This window comes from Polistes fuscatus, unplaced genomic scaffold, assembly GCF_010416935.1.
Source record: "Polistes fuscatus isolate 324 unplaced genomic scaffold, CU_Pfus_HIC Scaffold5, whole genome shotgun sequence".
In the NCBI taxonomy this organism is placed as follows: Eukaryota; Metazoa; Arthropoda; class Insecta; order Hymenoptera; family Vespidae; genus Polistes; species Polistes fuscatus.
The window spans coordinates 405,476-422,963 of NW_025113129.1; the positions used below are offsets into that span (position 1 = coordinate 405,476).

General features: G+C 36.3%; 1 protein-coding gene across 2 annotated transcripts in view; it reads right to left on the reverse strand.

Moving 5' to 3' along the window:
* Positions 1-4,904: 4,904 nt before the first annotated feature.
* LOC122522669 (furin-like protease 2) overlaps positions 4,905-17,488 on the reverse strand; it is a 455,090-nt gene continuing 442,506 nt past the window's right edge. The window contains exons 4-16 of one of the 2 annotated variants that reach the window (XM_043643961.1): positions 14,270-14,564; positions 12,339-12,511; positions 10,923-11,588; positions 10,585-10,801; positions 9,984-10,063; positions 9,589-9,869; positions 8,871-9,058; positions 8,549-8,797; positions 7,988-8,456; positions 7,601-7,800; positions 7,247-7,528; positions 5,759-5,964; positions 4,905-5,333 (exon numbers count right to left, since the gene is read on the reverse strand). In XM_043643961.1, coding sequence (XP_043499896.1) covers positions 5,220-5,333; positions 5,759-5,964; positions 7,247-7,528; positions 7,601-7,800; positions 7,988-8,456; positions 8,549-8,797; positions 8,871-9,058; positions 9,589-9,869; positions 9,984-10,063; positions 10,585-10,801; positions 10,923-11,588; positions 12,339-12,511; positions 14,270-14,564 — 3,420 coding nt within the window. In that variant the 3' untranslated portion in view covers positions 4,905-5,219. Of the gene's footprint in view, positions 5,334-5,758; positions 5,965-7,246; positions 7,529-7,600; positions 7,801-7,987; positions 8,457-8,548; positions 8,798-8,870; positions 9,059-9,588; positions 10,064-10,584; positions 10,802-10,922; positions 11,589-12,338; positions 12,512-14,269; positions 14,565-17,488 lie in introns of both variants that reach the window. The other variant, XM_043643960.1, reaches the window with a different exon arrangement.

Below are 17,488 nucleotides of genomic sequence, written 5' to 3' on the forward strand. Positions count from 1 at the left end.
AACTCTTACTGTATTTGTTGTAAACTTTTATGATCGGTTCGTGCTCGACGAAGCGATAACTCGAAGGGAAACGATGTTAACGCGATCGGAAGATCGTTCTCGACTATCCCCTCGAAGGGTTCTGGAAGTGGGATTTCTCTCTCTCTCTCTTGGCGTACTTTAGTTTTCCCGTAGCGATGCCATGCAATATACACGCCATATAAACGGCAATAGCGATAGACATTACCCTATTCTGTTACTCTAAGAGTTTCCACTCGGGAGAGATAGGGTTGACCCGATCGTTACCCTACGAAGCTAAAGCTTCACCCTTTATCGACCAACCAATAATGTATTACAACCATTTTCAAGAAAATTACAATAGTCTGGTAAACAACGAGAAAGAAAATCCCTTCTTGGAATAGTTTTAACTCGGTTTAATGCATATATTAGGCTTGGGGAAAATGTATTTTCGTATTTTAATACAAATATAAAACAAATTCTTTTCAAACGATTATAAAAAAAAAAAAATAAGAAAGAAATAAATTGTTATTGCATATTGATGAGGGAGGAAAGGTTTGCTAGTATGTATTAATGAAAAATAGGTTTGAAATTTTAACTGAAAAAATACGAGAGAAACTTTTCTCTCCCTCCTAATTCAATGTTATATAAATAGCATCTCTTAGAATTTGTTATACGTCTCTTTCTATAGGTAGTTTTTATTTTAATTTCCCCATTCGTATTTTTATTCATTCATTGATTTATGTTAGGTAGTAAAATATTAACCCAATGGAAACAATTGAAGTTTGTATAAAAAAAAATATTACGTTTACTTTTCTACCGTATCCACCAAAAAAGTTATACATTCCCTAGAATCTCACATTTCTTTTTATAGATCATTCTGTTGAATTTTCCCATTCGTATTTTTATTCATTCATTGATTTGTATTATGTATTAAAATATTAACTAAAAGGAAACAGCTATCCATGATTGTATAATAAAAAAAGAAACTCGCTACCATTTGCTTTCCTAACGTAACACCATCAGAAAAAGTTATTCCTTTCTTATCCAAAATTTGAGTATAATGTAAATTTAATTACTATGGAATATTTATGCTCTTAAATTATCCGATATTTTTGCGCTTAGCAGAGTGTACATTTTTTTTAACGAGCTTACGTTTTTGCAGCTCGACGGTTTGTCGTTAGCGTTGCTGGGTGCCGTTGCTGTAGCTGTTGTTATAAAAAAACATCGCGAGAAAATTCTTTGTCTCTGAGAAACACACACACACACACACACACACACACACATATGTATGTATGTATTTCTGCGCATATATTCAACGGCAAATACGGTAACAATTTTTGGTCACGTTACCGTTTCTCGCATAACGAGCTATTCAAAAGAGAAGAACGTGATGACGAATAGCGAGTTCCGATTTTAAAGGTAAATTTTGCGCTTCGAGGAAGACGGAAGAGAGTGCGCGAACGATTCAAGTTAATTCTATATATTCAAGAAAAGAGAGAGAGAGAGAGAGAGAGAGAAGATGAAAGGTTGAAACATTTCCCCTACGTTCGCACTTTATGTTAGCTCTTTCACAAATTCGAAAGATAAAAGGAGATAGAAATAGAAGAGAGAGAGAAACAGAGAAAGAAAGAGAGAGAGAGAGACAGTAAATTCTCTCTGTTAATCGTGACTCTCGTTCATTCTTCTCTTTTTCTTATTTCGAATCTCGCAGCGTGGCTTTCGTGTTTAGTAGAAAATTAACGCGACTCTTTTGCTTTTTCGAACTCTAAATCTTATAAATCGATTTAAATTCGTTTGATAACGTCGTCGTGAAACGTTTTTAACTAGTACGATAAAGACTTTCTTTCTCTCTCTCTCTCTCTCTCTCTCTCTCCCTCTTTTTCTCTTTTCGTCTATTTTCCTTTTTCTTTTTCGTTTTTTCTCTTACCTTTCACGTTTTTGTCTCACACTTAGAAACCAAGCGTACACCGCATTTCATCAAGCAAATGGCCGGCCCTTTTCGCGCGATCAGGTATAGTTTTCGAGAGTTTCACGGTTAAACTTTAGCCGACTCGTGCGCTATTGGATCTTGCACTTAGCGATAATTAAACGTCGACGTTGGCCAAAAGTAAAGTAAGTACTTACCTCGTAAACCCATTTTCGCCTTCTCGTTGATAAAAAGGGGGGAAAGAGTGAAAGAGAGAAAGAGAGAGGGTTGGGAACACATAAGCATATATATATATATATATTCAAAATTAAAAATTAAATAGAAAAATGAAAAACAAATAAAGGAAAAAAAAAGAAAGACAGACAGACAAGTATACAAAGGTAAGTGAAACAAAGAAAAAAACGCACATACGCAGTTTAGTATCTCTGTGTGTATAGATATATATGTATATATTTATAATCGCGTTCTTCATAAAAGTACAATAATAGCTTTATATCAAATCACGAAGAGAACATTCAATATTCGTCGTATGCGCAACACTGTGTTGTTGGTAGTGTTGATGTGGTAATCAGAGTTACAGTTGTAATTAATTAGTTAATTGTTGTTAATAATTAGGCGCGCACGCGCACGCACACGTGGGCTATTTATTTATTTATTTATTTATTTACGACGGTTCCGATGATGATTCGAGGAATATATCGATTCGCGATTAATCGTTGCGCGCGTGATTCATATAATTCTTCCTTTTTTTTTTTAATCTTTAAATCTCTTCTTCCTCTTCTTCTTCTTTTTCTTCATCTTCACCTTCATCTTCATCTTCATCTTCTTTCCAAATATCTTTTCTTTCTTCCTTTCTTTTGTTCGTATTTTTTATTTTTTTGTTATCTTTTATAATTTCTTTATTTTTTTTTGTTTCCCGTCGATCATTATTATTACATCATTCGACTCCAAACTCGAGGAGTCTCGTATTTTCATTCGACGAGAGGCTTCTCTTTTTAATGAGAAAAAAAAGAGGGGAAGAAAAAATAAACAAATAAAAGGGTAAACGTACAAGCTTAAGTAAAAACAACGTGTGGTATAAGAAGTAGTTATATAATAAAAATAAGAGGGGACGAAAAAAATATATAATAAAGAGAACACAATGAATAGAGAGGTAATGAAAATAGCAACAAAGAAACTATTCAAAAATGCGACACCTTGTATAATATTATAATAGTCCGACACAGGACCTTACGAGAAATACAACATGTACATTCTCTCTGTATTTCTTTCTTTCTATCCCACTTTTCCTTCTTCTTATCTCTCTCACTCTCTTTCTCTTTGTCTAACACAAATGCATTCTCAACGTACATATGCAGATACACACTTAACACATAACCCACACTGGAATGGCTGGTGGCGTGTGTATTAATAATTGAGAAACGAAAATACGTGAAAAATATAAGAAAATCAGAGAGAGAGAGAGAAAAGAGAGAAAGAGAGAGAGAGAGAGAGAGGAAGGGAGAATCCATTTGGATTATTTTTTTTTTCATACTTTTTAACATTAGTCGAAAATAGTTGTAATAATAAAAATAATAATAATAATCATAATTATAATACTTGTCATATGCAAAAGTAATTTATAACGTATACAAGTACATTTGTACGTGTGTGTATGCATATTTACATATATATATATATATATATATATACACATACATATATGCATGTATACGCGTAAGTTATTAGAACTTGGTCATTCTCGTTTCAACAGTAGGGTGAGCGAGATAGAAAGAGTCGTACGAGGAATAGGTATATTTCTCTATCTTCCCCTCTCGCTCTTCTGGTCCTCTTTTTAATCATTCTCTTTCTCATTCTCTCTCTCTCTCTCTCTCTCTCTTTCTCTCTCTCTCTCTTTATTTCTACGTACTGCATTTGGGTTCATCACTATCCTCGCCAATTATACATACGTAATATGGTTTGTACGTATTTCATAACCAACAATTTGAAATAATTTCTTTTTTAACTTTCTCTTCCCAACGAGAGACAAAAAAAGGGGCGGGGCGGGGGGGGGTAGAAAAAATGAAAAAATAAATGTACAGAGTAATATTCGGTCTATAAACATTGAACTAATTTTTTTTGTTTTTCTTTAATCTAAAGTGCTTCTTTTTCTTCTTTTTTTTTTTTTGTTTTTTATCGCTCGACGCGATTATTATTATTCCCCCGTAATTAATAAAAAGAACAAAGAATATAACGCGTTGAATGAAGAAAAAAAAAAGAGAGAAAATCTACATAATTTCTTTTTTTTTTTTTTGCGTCCAGACCCACCGGGTCAGCAGCAAAAAGGGATACGCGACGGAATTTCGATGACTTTTTCTTTTTTTTGTTCTTTTTTTTCCTTTTCTATTTTCTTTTCTTTTTTTTTTGGACAGAGAGGGGAGTATATGTATTCTGTTTGAGAGTTGGGGAGGGGGAAGGCGTAAAAGGCTGGATGATCAAGGGCGTCTCTACTCTCAGGCACTTTATAATGTCCTTCACCCTTTTTAATGTCCACCTCTATCTCTCTCTCTCTCTCTCTCTCTCTCTCTTTTTCTTTTTCTCTTTTTCTTTTTTCTATCTATCGGCGTATTAGAGACACACACGCGAGAGAACACAGCAGCAGACACGTGTGCGCGTATGTATTTTTAACAATAAGAAAAAACAACCGCCCGTATGATATCGGCGGATCGATGTACATATTTTTCTTTTCTTTTTTTTTGCCCTTTTTTTTCTTCCTATTTCCAAAACATTCATGTAGTAATATCTTCATCATCCATACGATCGCACGTCGAATAAAATTAAACGTCATCATCATCATCATCGTCATCATTATCATCATCATCATTATTATCATCATTATAATACGCAAAGAGAATCGCACACATACACACTTTCTGCTTGATCGAGGACTTTTTTTTTCAGCTGCTGCTGTTGATGATGATAATGATGATTTTTCTTCTTTTTCTTCATCCACTATTTCTTTATTTTTATACTTTTCCTCCTTTGTCAATTGTAACGACACGATGGGGGGATGTGGTCTGTTGAAACCTCAACGCGTCGAGAGACATTTTTTGAACCAAAACTTGCAATTTTTTGGCTATATGTATATATATTGTGTGTGTGTGTGTGTGACGTTGGATCGAAATAGATATCAATCATTATGGACTATTCTCTTCTTCTTGTTCTTTTTCTTATTCTTCTTGTTCTTGTTCTTCGACGGGAGGAAATGATTCTTCTATGTTTGTTGATGGTTAAATTGTTGTTTTTTTATGTTCTAGGTCATCAGTTCCGTCGAATCATCAGCATCAGCATCGGCATCATCCACGGATTCCATTCTCACGGTTAATTGCGTGTAACCCATATTCGTTTGTCTTCTTGCTGATATTGCCTGAAGGTAATTCAATTTATTATTTGAGTTATAGAATAAGCTAATGATTACTATGATTATTATTATTGTTATTATAATTAGTAATAGTATTAACATATATTGATATTCAAATATTGGACGTATAAATTTAAATTGTTTACGCGTTAAGTTAATAAATTTCATCGGTGTTCGTTAACGTAGATAATAAATTAGTCAATTATCAATATTAACAACGGTATAATATTAATGCTTAATATTGACGATGAATAGAGAGAGAGATTCATTTACAATAGTATTCTTTCAACCTGTCATGCAATAATCCGATATAATACATTTATTTTCAATGATACCCGCGCTCTAAATATTTATAAATATCGATTAATATGCACATGTCGGGTAGATTTAATTTTCGATGGAAAAATAAAAACTTTCCACGTAGTACTTACTTGAAGTGCAACGAATATCATTACGAATAATGCAACTGACGCTAAACAGATAGCCACTGCCATGGTTGTAGCTGCTGTTACTGCTAACGAAGCCGAATCGTTGGTATTTTCATTATTTTTGTCGAGTACTTCGTATCCTTCGGATATCGATGAGTCTCTAGATGGTACCCTTCTTTTACCAGCCGGCGAACTGTTCCTGCAGCCACCTACACACGATCAACAAACAATGTTACGTAAGTTTGAGTCGTTGAACAAAATTTATCAGAACATATAAAAACTTTTCCTTTCCTTTCCCATCATTTTGGTCTCCGCTTGTTTCAATAAAACTATTAAATCTACGTCATTTTGCAAATTTTATTTCAGTCTTTATCAGTAAACTCAACTTTTCGTCCTATAAGATGATCTCTTCTTGCGTGCCGTTAGTTGTTCTTACGTAATGTGTTTTCTTTGTAAAATGTTTAGGGTGTAAAGGGAAAGGGAAGATAGAACGTCTTCCAACGAACCATATAAAGTTCGAGCCGAAAGTTCGACGCGATACAACTTATTGGAAACGTTCGTGAAAACTTTTGCCGACGCCTTTTGATAGAGTGAAAACAGGGTGGGGTGGGGGAGGGGAAAGTAGGGGCAGCGGAGAAAGGAAAGAAAGGAAAGATTGCTAAGTTTCTTCGAAGATAATACTTTTTTTTTCACGGGCGGTGGATGGATGGATGGATGGATGTAAGTCGAGGAGGAGAAGGAGGAAGAGATTTTGTTTTTCTTTCCTTTTCTTTTTTATGTTCTAACTCGTAACGCGCGATGCTTCTTATTTATCGCTACTACTTTTACTTTGGCACGAACTATAATACAGTCATTTATTTTTGTAATTGACAACACACTTTCGCGATATTTATTGGATCGTTCTGTTAGAAAAAAGAAGTCAAGCTAAATTTTTTAATTTGAGATCTAAAGTAGTAAAGTTTTCATCTAAAAGTAATTGCTGGTAAAACTGTCTTATGTGACGTAGTGATGTTTACAGCAATTTTCGAGTTGTGCACCGATAATAATACACGCGGCATGGTAATTAGTTATGTGTAAATTATAATAGTAAAACCGCGCGAAATACTAGAAAAAGGATGACAACTTTTTGTAATGATTGCCCTAATAAGCCATACTTATGCATTGATTATTTTAACAAAGTTCATCGCTACATGAAAATATAAGTCAAATACATAACACATTTTCTATTTCATATATTCACTTTTGTACATAACTTTTATTTCAATTATTCAAAATGAAATAAATTTAATTTGTTAATGTTATTTTGCATATTTTGTGTCGTTTTAATATTTATAATTATGAAAATAATATATTATTCTCTCAAAAACAAGAAAAAGACAGCTATTTATAGACTAAAAACGGTACACTTGGCCTAGAAATGACATCCCTCATAAACAGCATAGCAGGGAACGTGTTAATACAATAACGATTTCTGGTTATCGTGTTACTTACCGGTTTCTGGGTCACAGAGACAACATTCGTCGATGTGTGGACCCTTTTCTAGCCCCGTACAACAGGGCACACACTGATTGTTTAATTTGTCCAAATGCAGGGGAGGCGAGCATGCGGCACAACTGAATTTCCCAGGTCCGGTACATCTGCGACAATCTGCATGACAATTCTTGCAAAGCTGTGTCAAAGGATCGTAATATTGTGCACCGAGGCATTCCATGCATAGACCACCTTCTAACATGGAATGTGCTGGACAAGATGTACACTCGAGTGGACCTTCGCCTGTAAAAAGAAAATATATTATTTGTAGTTTCAATGTATTTAATATATAAGGAATTCATTCTTTGTTATTACCTTTACATGTACGACAATAATGGTGACATTTTTGGCAGCCGAAATTAGACTTGAAAAAACCTTCCGGACACTCAGGATGACATTCGCCAGCTGCTAATTGCCAACCTGTTGGACAAGTCACGCACTGATCTCTCCTAGGACCCGAACAAGTTTTACACGAGAGATAACACTTGGCGCATTGGCCTCTGTCGCTGTAATAACTGTAATCAAAAAGATTCGGATCTTAGGAGATTGGAAAGTAATTTATTTTGTATTTCTACATATGCAATTATATAGAAGAAATTACAAATAATTAGATCTTGTAATAGCCGAGGTGTTCATTTTTTATAGCCAATTATAAAACGATATTAAATTTGTTTTGCTTGTCGGATAAAGGTAAAGATTTACCCTTGAGCACAGGAGGATCGGCATTCGCCACTTTGCAGTTGTAGACCATCTTGACAGGCGGTGCAGTTAAGTCGAGATACACAGCTCTTGCAGGTATGCAAACAAGGAACGCAAATTGGCCTGGAGGGTTGCGCCACCGAGTAATATCCATCGTCGCACTGTGAGACACATCGACGGCCTTGAAGTAGGAGCGGGCCTTGACAGGATATACAAAAGTCCTCGGTAGAGCCAGCACAACTTTCGCACGTCGAGTGACAGGGTTTGCAGTGTCCGTCGTCGTAATATTCAGCAGTGTCGCAACGATTCCGACTTTCCGGTGCGCATACACCCTTCTTATTCAAACTCCAACCTTCTATACAACTGGTACAACTAGATGTTGCACAAGTTAAACATCCTGGTGGACAAGGTACACATTCGCGTCGTTTTTTATCAGCACTATAGCCAGCTGGACAAGATGCTCGGCAGGTTCCTACGAACGGAATCAATGATATGACGAAATATTCTCTATCATTTTTTTTATTTCTTATTTCAGTGCTTATTCCTCGAGAACAATATGCTTACCACTGAGTGAGAATAAACTAGGTCGGCAAGCTATACACTGATTTTCAGCGGTGCCATTACACGATTCGCAGCTGGGATGACAGGGCGCGCAATTATAATCCTGCGTTTCGTACGTGTAGAGAGGACAGGCCGCGTAACATTTGTTCTCGTGCATCACCAAATGATGCTCGCAGCTGGTGCACTTGTCCGGTCTGTCCTGGCAGCTGGCGCAATTGGCCTCGCAGGGCACGCACGTGCTGTTCTCCGTATCTATGAAAGATTAGTGGCCATTTTTATTGTTATGATTATTATTTTCCCCGAATCCGATCGAATCGATACTTACTCTCGTAATAACCTTCTGGACATTGTTGCAGGCAAACAGCTAGATCGGTAACTCGAAGATGAGCGGGTGCACACGATAGACAGGAATCCTGACCGGCACCGGCACAAATCTCGCAGGACTCGTGACAAGGCCAACAAACGCCACCTTGATTCGGAAAACTTCTCGGTGGACAGCGGCTGACGCATGTACTGCAAAGACAGTACTCGCTGCTACATTTCGCGATACGTAGGAAAATACCAGGGTGATGTCTTCGTGATCTCATGTATGATTTTCTTATTATTCAAGAGTAACAATCGAGGGAGGTTGTAAAGGCTAGTTGGTGAAAGATTATTGTAGAAAGGCATAAGAACGAATTGTTACGTGTCGGTCTTACTCCTATTACGTCTTGGTCTTTTACACACAAATCGATTAATTTACGCTCGATCCCTTGTTCCCGCGTCCTTCGGGAAATTCCACCTCTCTCGGTAGCGTTATTCGGCCAGAACAAAACAGTTGGTTAATACCAATGAGCAATACAATTTCAACATGTTCGATCAGAAAGGAAAACGAATACTACTGGTCAGGATATTTCGAAAAAAAAGAAATAAATTTCAAACGAGTATTTGTAATCGTTTTGATCGAGCAAGTGAGTTTATTAGCCAAAATAGAGTTAGTATTGTATGAAAAAAAGAAAGGTTACGATCAACATGAAAATATTACCATTAGAACAATCACTCACTTGTCTAGCCGATAATTCTTGCATGCGACGCATTGAGTTGGGCCCTTTCCATAACAACCTTGAGAATCGCATTGAGGATCGCAGTTGTGAAGGATCTGTCTGGTGGTGTCAAAGGAACCGTCTGCAATCTGAGAGGAGGGAACCGAAGGTGAATCGAAGGCCGAAGCTGCCGCTGTGTCACCTGGGAGCCGATTGGTCAAGAGAGGAGCCGAAGAACCGTCGAGAGTGGCCACCGATGCGTGGACGTTCGATGCTGCACCGGCGTAAGGTCCTTGGTAACTCTGAAAGGTAGACGGAGCAAAGAAGTCGGTGTCGCCCCGATGGTCCTGAGCTAGCGGATCATCGTCTATCGCGAACGGGTAATGCACGGATGAGAACGGAGAATGCGCTTGTACCGGGTTAAATTGACGTGTTCGTATCCTGATCGGGTTCGTCGCTGTGCCATAGAATATTAGCTGCCACTTCTTCAGTATACCTATGTACGGATAAATTAAATTAGAGTTTATACGATTAAGTTGATCTCTTTATTATTAGGATTGCATACAAAATACTAATTGATATCTAATTTTGTCTTTCAATTTAAACAGAAATTACGTTCGTTTCTCTATTCAGAGAATTAAATCGTTGCTCAGATGGCTAGCCTTTGCGAATTAGGAAGCAATTGGAAGCATGCGAAATGTATTGGGTTGAAGCGTTCATTTCTATTGGAATGGGAACGTTCAGATTACTTTTCTCGCACAATAGCCAGTGCATTGATGAAAGTATGAGATTACAGTTCGGTTCTATAATGCGTAGTGTGCTGTACGTGTGCGCTCATTAATTGCAATCAGTTATCGATTAGTCGTGGACGGCATATTTCGCCATGGGAAAGCATCGATTACGAATTCATAGGGCGCTCGGATAATAAAATTATCTAACGAGCGACTCGAGGCTTGGATAAAATAGAACGGAGGGATTTTGGGAATGGGCAACGAGGATAGTAAGAAGATTACTTGCCTGGGGAATTGACGTGCCGATTTCCGGCGTTAATGATCTGCAATGTCCAACGTCCGTCAGCTTTCTCGCCCCAAAAGTGCACGCTGAGAAAAGGCCAGTCATCGAAGCTGGAACTAAGGACGTCGCGTGGTCTTTCGAAGAGTAAAGTCGACGTAGTACCCATCGGCGAGGTTAGCAGTAACCTTAAATTACCTCGTGGGAAGAATCTCAGAGATACCTGGCCGATAGAAGTTAAATCAAAACGTAAAAAAAAGTACATAGATTTTCTACCCAGGTAGGAAATCAAATCCTAAGAGGGGGGAAAAAAAAAAGGTAAGAATGAAAAACACGAGGTTTACCTTGCACTGTACGTGCTCGAGAAAGCGAACTTCGTTCAAGGATCCGGCACAGCCGGTAACGTCCATATATACGCTCAAGGTATATCCGTAAGTCGGATCGATGGGCCGTTCCTCATTTATTTCGTCGGATTTACAGATATGCTGTGGTGCCACGTTGGTCCACTGTTCGGCTAAACTGACCATAGCGCCTGCGTCCATAAGCCCATATCCAAACTTGTGTGAGACTTTTCTCTTGACCCCGTTTAGTATCCAACCGGGTTCCTTTTCGAGGGGTTCCGATCTCGAGGTTAGCACTACGAGGTATTGCATGTCTCTCCAGGTTAAACTTGGATTCGCTTCTAGAGCCAATGCTGCGATACCGGCTGCCAATGGTGCGGAGGCCGATGTCCCGGTATGTTCAACGGTGCATATGTGATCGGGTCGTAATTTTGCGTCCATGTCGACCGTTGCAACGCTTTTATCATTGCCCGGAGTTCCCGACGAGTACGTCGAGGCCAATGTAGAGCTGCACTCTTCCAAGTACCACGGTTTGTAACCACCCTGAGTTGCGCTCGATATCGACAACGTGAAGATGCTGTTAGTGTAGCCGTCACAATTACACGAGTCCGTGTGTCTACCGCCATTACCAGAAGCCCACACGAATATTGAACCTTTTCCTTTGCGACCCTGTTGTGTGTGCCCCCACCCCACCATCGTGAAAAATTTTATTCGAACATGATACAAGTATAAATGTAGAGATAGGAATACATGAAGGAGCAAATATCCAGCTTCCTTCCTCTCATATATGTCTTGGGGACATACGTATCACGCTTCGATGTTTCTCCAAGCGAACCTCTCTCTCTCTTTCCTCGTATACTTTATTACCACCCCTCTAGCAATGAGAGAGCTATACCTAGTTTGATCTATGACCTCTTTTGCCAAACGACGTCGCGTACTTGGACTTTATTACGTTTAAAGATTTACTTGATTTTTATCATCTTTGAAGATACCAAAGAGCCAAGTAATAAATATACTTGTTAACAAATATTGATATTTAACATATTATGTAATTTTAAATGAATTTTATAATATTAATTCTCTTTGGTATCGAAATAAGTTAAGGTAGTAAGGAAAAAAAAAAAGAAAGATTAGTTGCTAGTAATCCCAGAAATTCATGGAAATAAATTCGGTTGAAAAGTCATCCCCCTTACTTTGCATAACACATGTAAGTCTCATCGGATTTCGAATCGATAAAAACGCTCTTTTTTCGCTTGGAAAATCATCGAGGGGGTAAAGTTTAACGCCTGGTATAACTCGTGAAAAGAGAACGGGAAATGGAAAAAGAAAACGAAAAAGAAAAAGAAATAGAAATAGAAAGAGAAATGGAAACAAGAAAAAAAAGGAAAAAAAGAAAAATAGTAGAATGAAATAGCTTACGCTTGTTACTCCGTAAATAAAAGCCCTTCTAGCTAGCGGACCAGGACCATCTACTGTCTTCCCGTCGTCTTCGGGGCCCCAAGAAGCGCTATATATGTCTATGTGATCAGGATTCAATCCTAGCGCTCTGGCTTCGACGGCATCGTTTACCGGGCCATCGAGCATTCGCACGCCTGAAAACACGTTAGGTATGTACGTGCGTTAGTTTCCAGATTCTCTCTCTCTCCTTCTTCCTCTCTTCCTCTCTTTCCATCTCTCTCTCTCTCTCTATATATATATATATATACTTCCTTCTCACATATATACATATATACATAATGTTCAGATAACGTGGATTCTATAGAATGCCCAAAAGGTTTCGATTCAATCTATAATATGTGCTTTATTTGGCTGGTGTTTAGTTTGAGATTTGTTCCCCTTGAGCCCCTCTCCCCAACCCCGATTATAAATTGACCGAACATTTTTAAGGGTATCGTGTAGATATTTTTCAATTTTCATGGTTTGTTTCATTTACAATCCATAGAGTATCAGCGAGCAATATGTACGATCTGCAGATGTTTTACAGATATTCCGATTTACGAGGGCATTTTATAGAATCACCGTTATCATAATATTAACCGTAACATATATATAAATAAATAATAATAATAATAAGTAATAATAAGTAATATATAAATGTATATGTTACCGTGAAAGGCCGAAATTAGAGAATGTCCAGATTCATATGGTCACTTGGTGTATGTTTGAAATATTATTGTATAAGAATAAATCCAAATATTCGGTCTTTCACTGACGTATTTGGTATGTATTGACATTTCGCCATGTGAATCTTGACATTCTCCAATTTCGGTCTTTTACAGTAACATATATATACATTATATGCATATAGGTTATTTCAAGATACGTGTCGTAACGTCAAGAGGAATTTTAGAACGCTAAAATAAGAAAAAAAAGTTCATACAATCATATACTCGATACGATCTTCTTCTCTTCTTTTCAAATGTAAATGAAACCATTGCAGTTTAGCTGTCTAAATTTGGGACACCCTGTATATACAATTTTACTGTATACGTACATACTACATATGCATATGTAGTACCTATGTTCTTACGTGCTAAGATTCAGAGGAAGTTCGTCAACTCTCCTCCTCTCAATGATAGACGTTGATCCTATGATTCTTGAATTAATTGCATCCTAACAAGTACGAGATGCAGCTCGAGAATATTAAACGAGGGTAATCTCAAATAATTTTGTCAATACGTGACGCTAACACATATAATTCGTTTGTCTATTTAACAGTCGACAACTCGATTGATTTTCTGCTTGTTAATGTACGCTTGAAAGTTTCTTTTAATTTCTTTTTTTATAGGAAAGTATTAGGTACTTTTATCGATGATCGATAAAATTAAAAAATTAACAACATTTACGATTGTATTTTTATACGAGCCATTTTCAAACCGAATCGATTAACTTTACTTATGGAAGTTTTAAAATATTTTAAAATCAATTTGCAAATGAACGACTCATGCAGGAATCAACTCTTAGACTACTGTAGGCGCTTTGAAAATTTGCGTTTGCGACACTGAGTGTGCCTATAAGCGCTTATCCCCCATTGTGGTTGTTTGAGACCGAGGGCAAAAAAGCTTTTACATTAATATAGTAAATTTTTAATATTTATAATAGCAATTCGGTTCAGAATATAAAGAAATTAATAATATAATATTGTTTTAATGTAATGAAATTCAATTTTTTAATTATTGAACATATATTTTTTGCAAAAATGTATCCCTACTCAAAATTTCATGTAATCGTAATTGAATTCTTACCATAATCAAGGGGTTAAGTATGTTCCCGAAATTAGGTTTGCCTTTTATATTTTTTTTTTTCAAAATGATTATCTATAGAAAGAAAATAAATGTTAACATTGTTACCTCCGATGCTAGAATTATAAGCAACTCCAACGCCGCAGTATTGGTTAAAAGCAACAGCGGCAACTTCTCCAGCACAACGAGTTCCATGCTTGTTGTCCCCGTTGTCTCGTGGCATTGGATCCGAGTCATTATCATTGATGTCGTAACTAGCCTCGTGATCGTAGTTCAACGCAAGATCCGGATGATTCGTTTGAATACCATCGTCTAATATGGAAACAACCACGCCTTTACCCGTGTAACCCTTTTGCCATGCTGGTCCTAAATTCATGTCGTATCCATCTTTGGCGCCACCATTCTAAAACAATTTTGAAAAACAAAATAAAAATCGTTACTCGATTTGCATTTTTTTCATTGACAACCCTTTTTTTCTTTCTTTTTTTTTTCTTTTTTTTCTATTATCTTTTTATTTCAATCGATTAAGTTCGTGAAGGTATTGGAAGGAAATAATATATCAAGCTGTGGAGGGGAAAGGGGGAAGAGGTGTATACGTAGACCGTCTTCGAAATTTCGAGGACGTCGAGTGACCGGATAAAGAATGACTTTGCGTTTCGTGAAAAATTCGACAGTTATTTGAAGGCTTCGCTTACGTCATTCCAGAGTTTTAATCTTTTCTCGGTAGGGGGGATTTTTTCGGTCGAATGAAAAATAACGTTTCCCTAGGAATTTCTAGTACTTTATTTTCCCACGTGCGCGCGCACTTTTTTTCTCTCTTTTTTTTTTTTGACTACCTCTTCTTGACAAATTTTGTTCGTAAAATAAATAAACTTTCGTCTACGTAGGGAAATCGTGTTTTCCTTTATATAAATTTTATTTCTAGAATTTCGATCGAAAATTGATCGATAATCGTATATAATAATATCCGCAACGTTTACTTTTGTCCCCGACTGTATTTATGCGCACACGCATGTAGTACATACTACGTACCATTATTTTCACTGTTACGTTACATTAATCGAAAGCGGTCAAAGCAATTTGTATAAATGCCTCTTCGTTATTTCATACACGTGCACACGTAGAATACAATATTTAGACGGTAGAGAATACCGAGTACACCGACGTCGAAAGTTACTACACGAAATTGCACTTGTTTGCTTTGGGGAACACATTTTAGCGCGGCCATTTCGCTCGAAACTAATCCAATTCTCGTGGATACTAATACGTACGAGTACATTAAGGAGCAATTCGAAGTGGCTGATAGTAAAAGGCTCGGATAGTTCGCTTCTAACTTTTGTTATTTATTGATTTCTAGCGTGCGTTTTCATTCTAACGACGTTTTTCAATTTTATCTAACTTACTTGTTTTTTTCTCGTTAGTATTTTAAACTCTACCGCAATTTGACGATTTTAACATTTAAAACTAACTAGTTTAAAAGTCATATTTTTTAAAACGTATCTCTCATTTATTTTCATTATTTAAACCCTTTTTTGTTAGATATACGAGTCAGCCGTTTCGTAAGGAAGCTTTTCATAAATGACCCCTTCGTATATGGGTCGTTAGTAACGAAAAGGTGAAAAAAAAAGGAAGAAAAAGCAAAGTCACGTTCATTGTAAAAATCACGGGAAATGTCATCGTTTGTGCTTTGACGTGCTTTTCTTTTTTTTTTTGACAAGCGTATTTTTCTAACGAAAATTTATTTTTAGTTTATACGCACACACTACCGATCTCAACGCGAGACGAGAAAATTATTATAACTATAACAAGTAGAAATGTTATATTGTCCGTGTTTTAAGTATCTGCGATCTTTTGGGATTATATGCGATATTTAGAAAAAAAGAAAAAAATTGTCATTATAAAAACGACGATAAAAAAATAAGAAAAAGAAGAGAAACATCTCAAAGAGAGTTTACTCGTATACGGGCAATTCAATTTGCTGCATTCAACGAATCACGTACGATTTGCGGGTAAGGAGAGTTCTGCATCGTTTGACTTCCGAGAGAAGCTGTTATATATATATATAGAAGCACGAAGAGAAATTCGAAAATGGTCATTTGCATACGTATGTGTGTGTGTGTGTGACTTGCATGATATTCAACAATATGTTACTCGCAATTTATTGGATTATCGAGAACAGCATGACTTGTTCAATTTGTTCAATTTTTCATTATTTTCTCGTACCAAGTAGCATATATACGTTTGAAAATTTGTATCATTCTTAAACAGAAAATTTTCACGTATATCCGTATATTGTTTTTTTCATATTATTTTTCCTTTCATTGTTTCTCGCGTTGGTTTAATTTCAAACGTCATTATTGTCTTTTGTCTTAAAATGTTTCATTTTCTAGGATACCCCTCCTATTCTTCTCCCTCCCGTTAACCAGAATATTCTTTTTCATTGTGAGAAAAAATTCTTTTTTACCCCTTTCCTTTCACGAGAATGAAAAAAGAAAAAAAAAAAAGAAAAAAAAATAGAGAGAGAGAGAGAGAAAGCTTTAACAACAGAGGGTGAAATCCCGTAGGACGATGAAGTTCTTCTTGGAAGGAAAGTATCACGTTTCCATAGAGTTAAAGAAGAGGAAATGTAAGGAACTCCCATAGTTATGCGCTTCACGACGCTACGTGCCGGTTAATTTTTACGATCTTTACCGGTTGTGTCACCTTGAGATGCACCCAGCTCTCGGCTATTCCAAGTTGCTACTTTTTTATTATTTCTATTCCTTTTCTTTCTATCTTTTTTCCATTCTTTTCATTGTTCGCTAAATCGAAGTTTCTATCGAGATTTTCATAGTTCATCGTTAGACGTAGTAGATAATTGGTACTGTAAAAAGCTCCAAACGATTATTGAATGTTGCGTTTTCGATTTGAATATATTTCCACTTGTTTTAAAGTAAAAAAAACTAGAAGTTACTGGGTGTTCGTTGAATCATGAATAACATTTACATAAGGATATGCATATCCTGTATGTATATCCCATTAATTTTTCATATTAAAAATGTAGGCTTACAATAATACGTTTCATAATAATATAAATAATAAAAATAAAAAAATAATAATAATAATATAAATTATTATCTTTCCCCTTATTATTCTTTATTTTTCATTTTGTCGAGCTAATCGATTTGACAAGTCAACGGTTCTAATTATTATTCCAATAGATAATACAATATATATTATAGACTGACTATTTTTGTAACATTTTTTAACACTTTATATAAAATGAAAAGTTCAGAAAATTGTTAACTATGATAGAAAGAAAAAAGTTAAAGTAAATAGATGCACTTA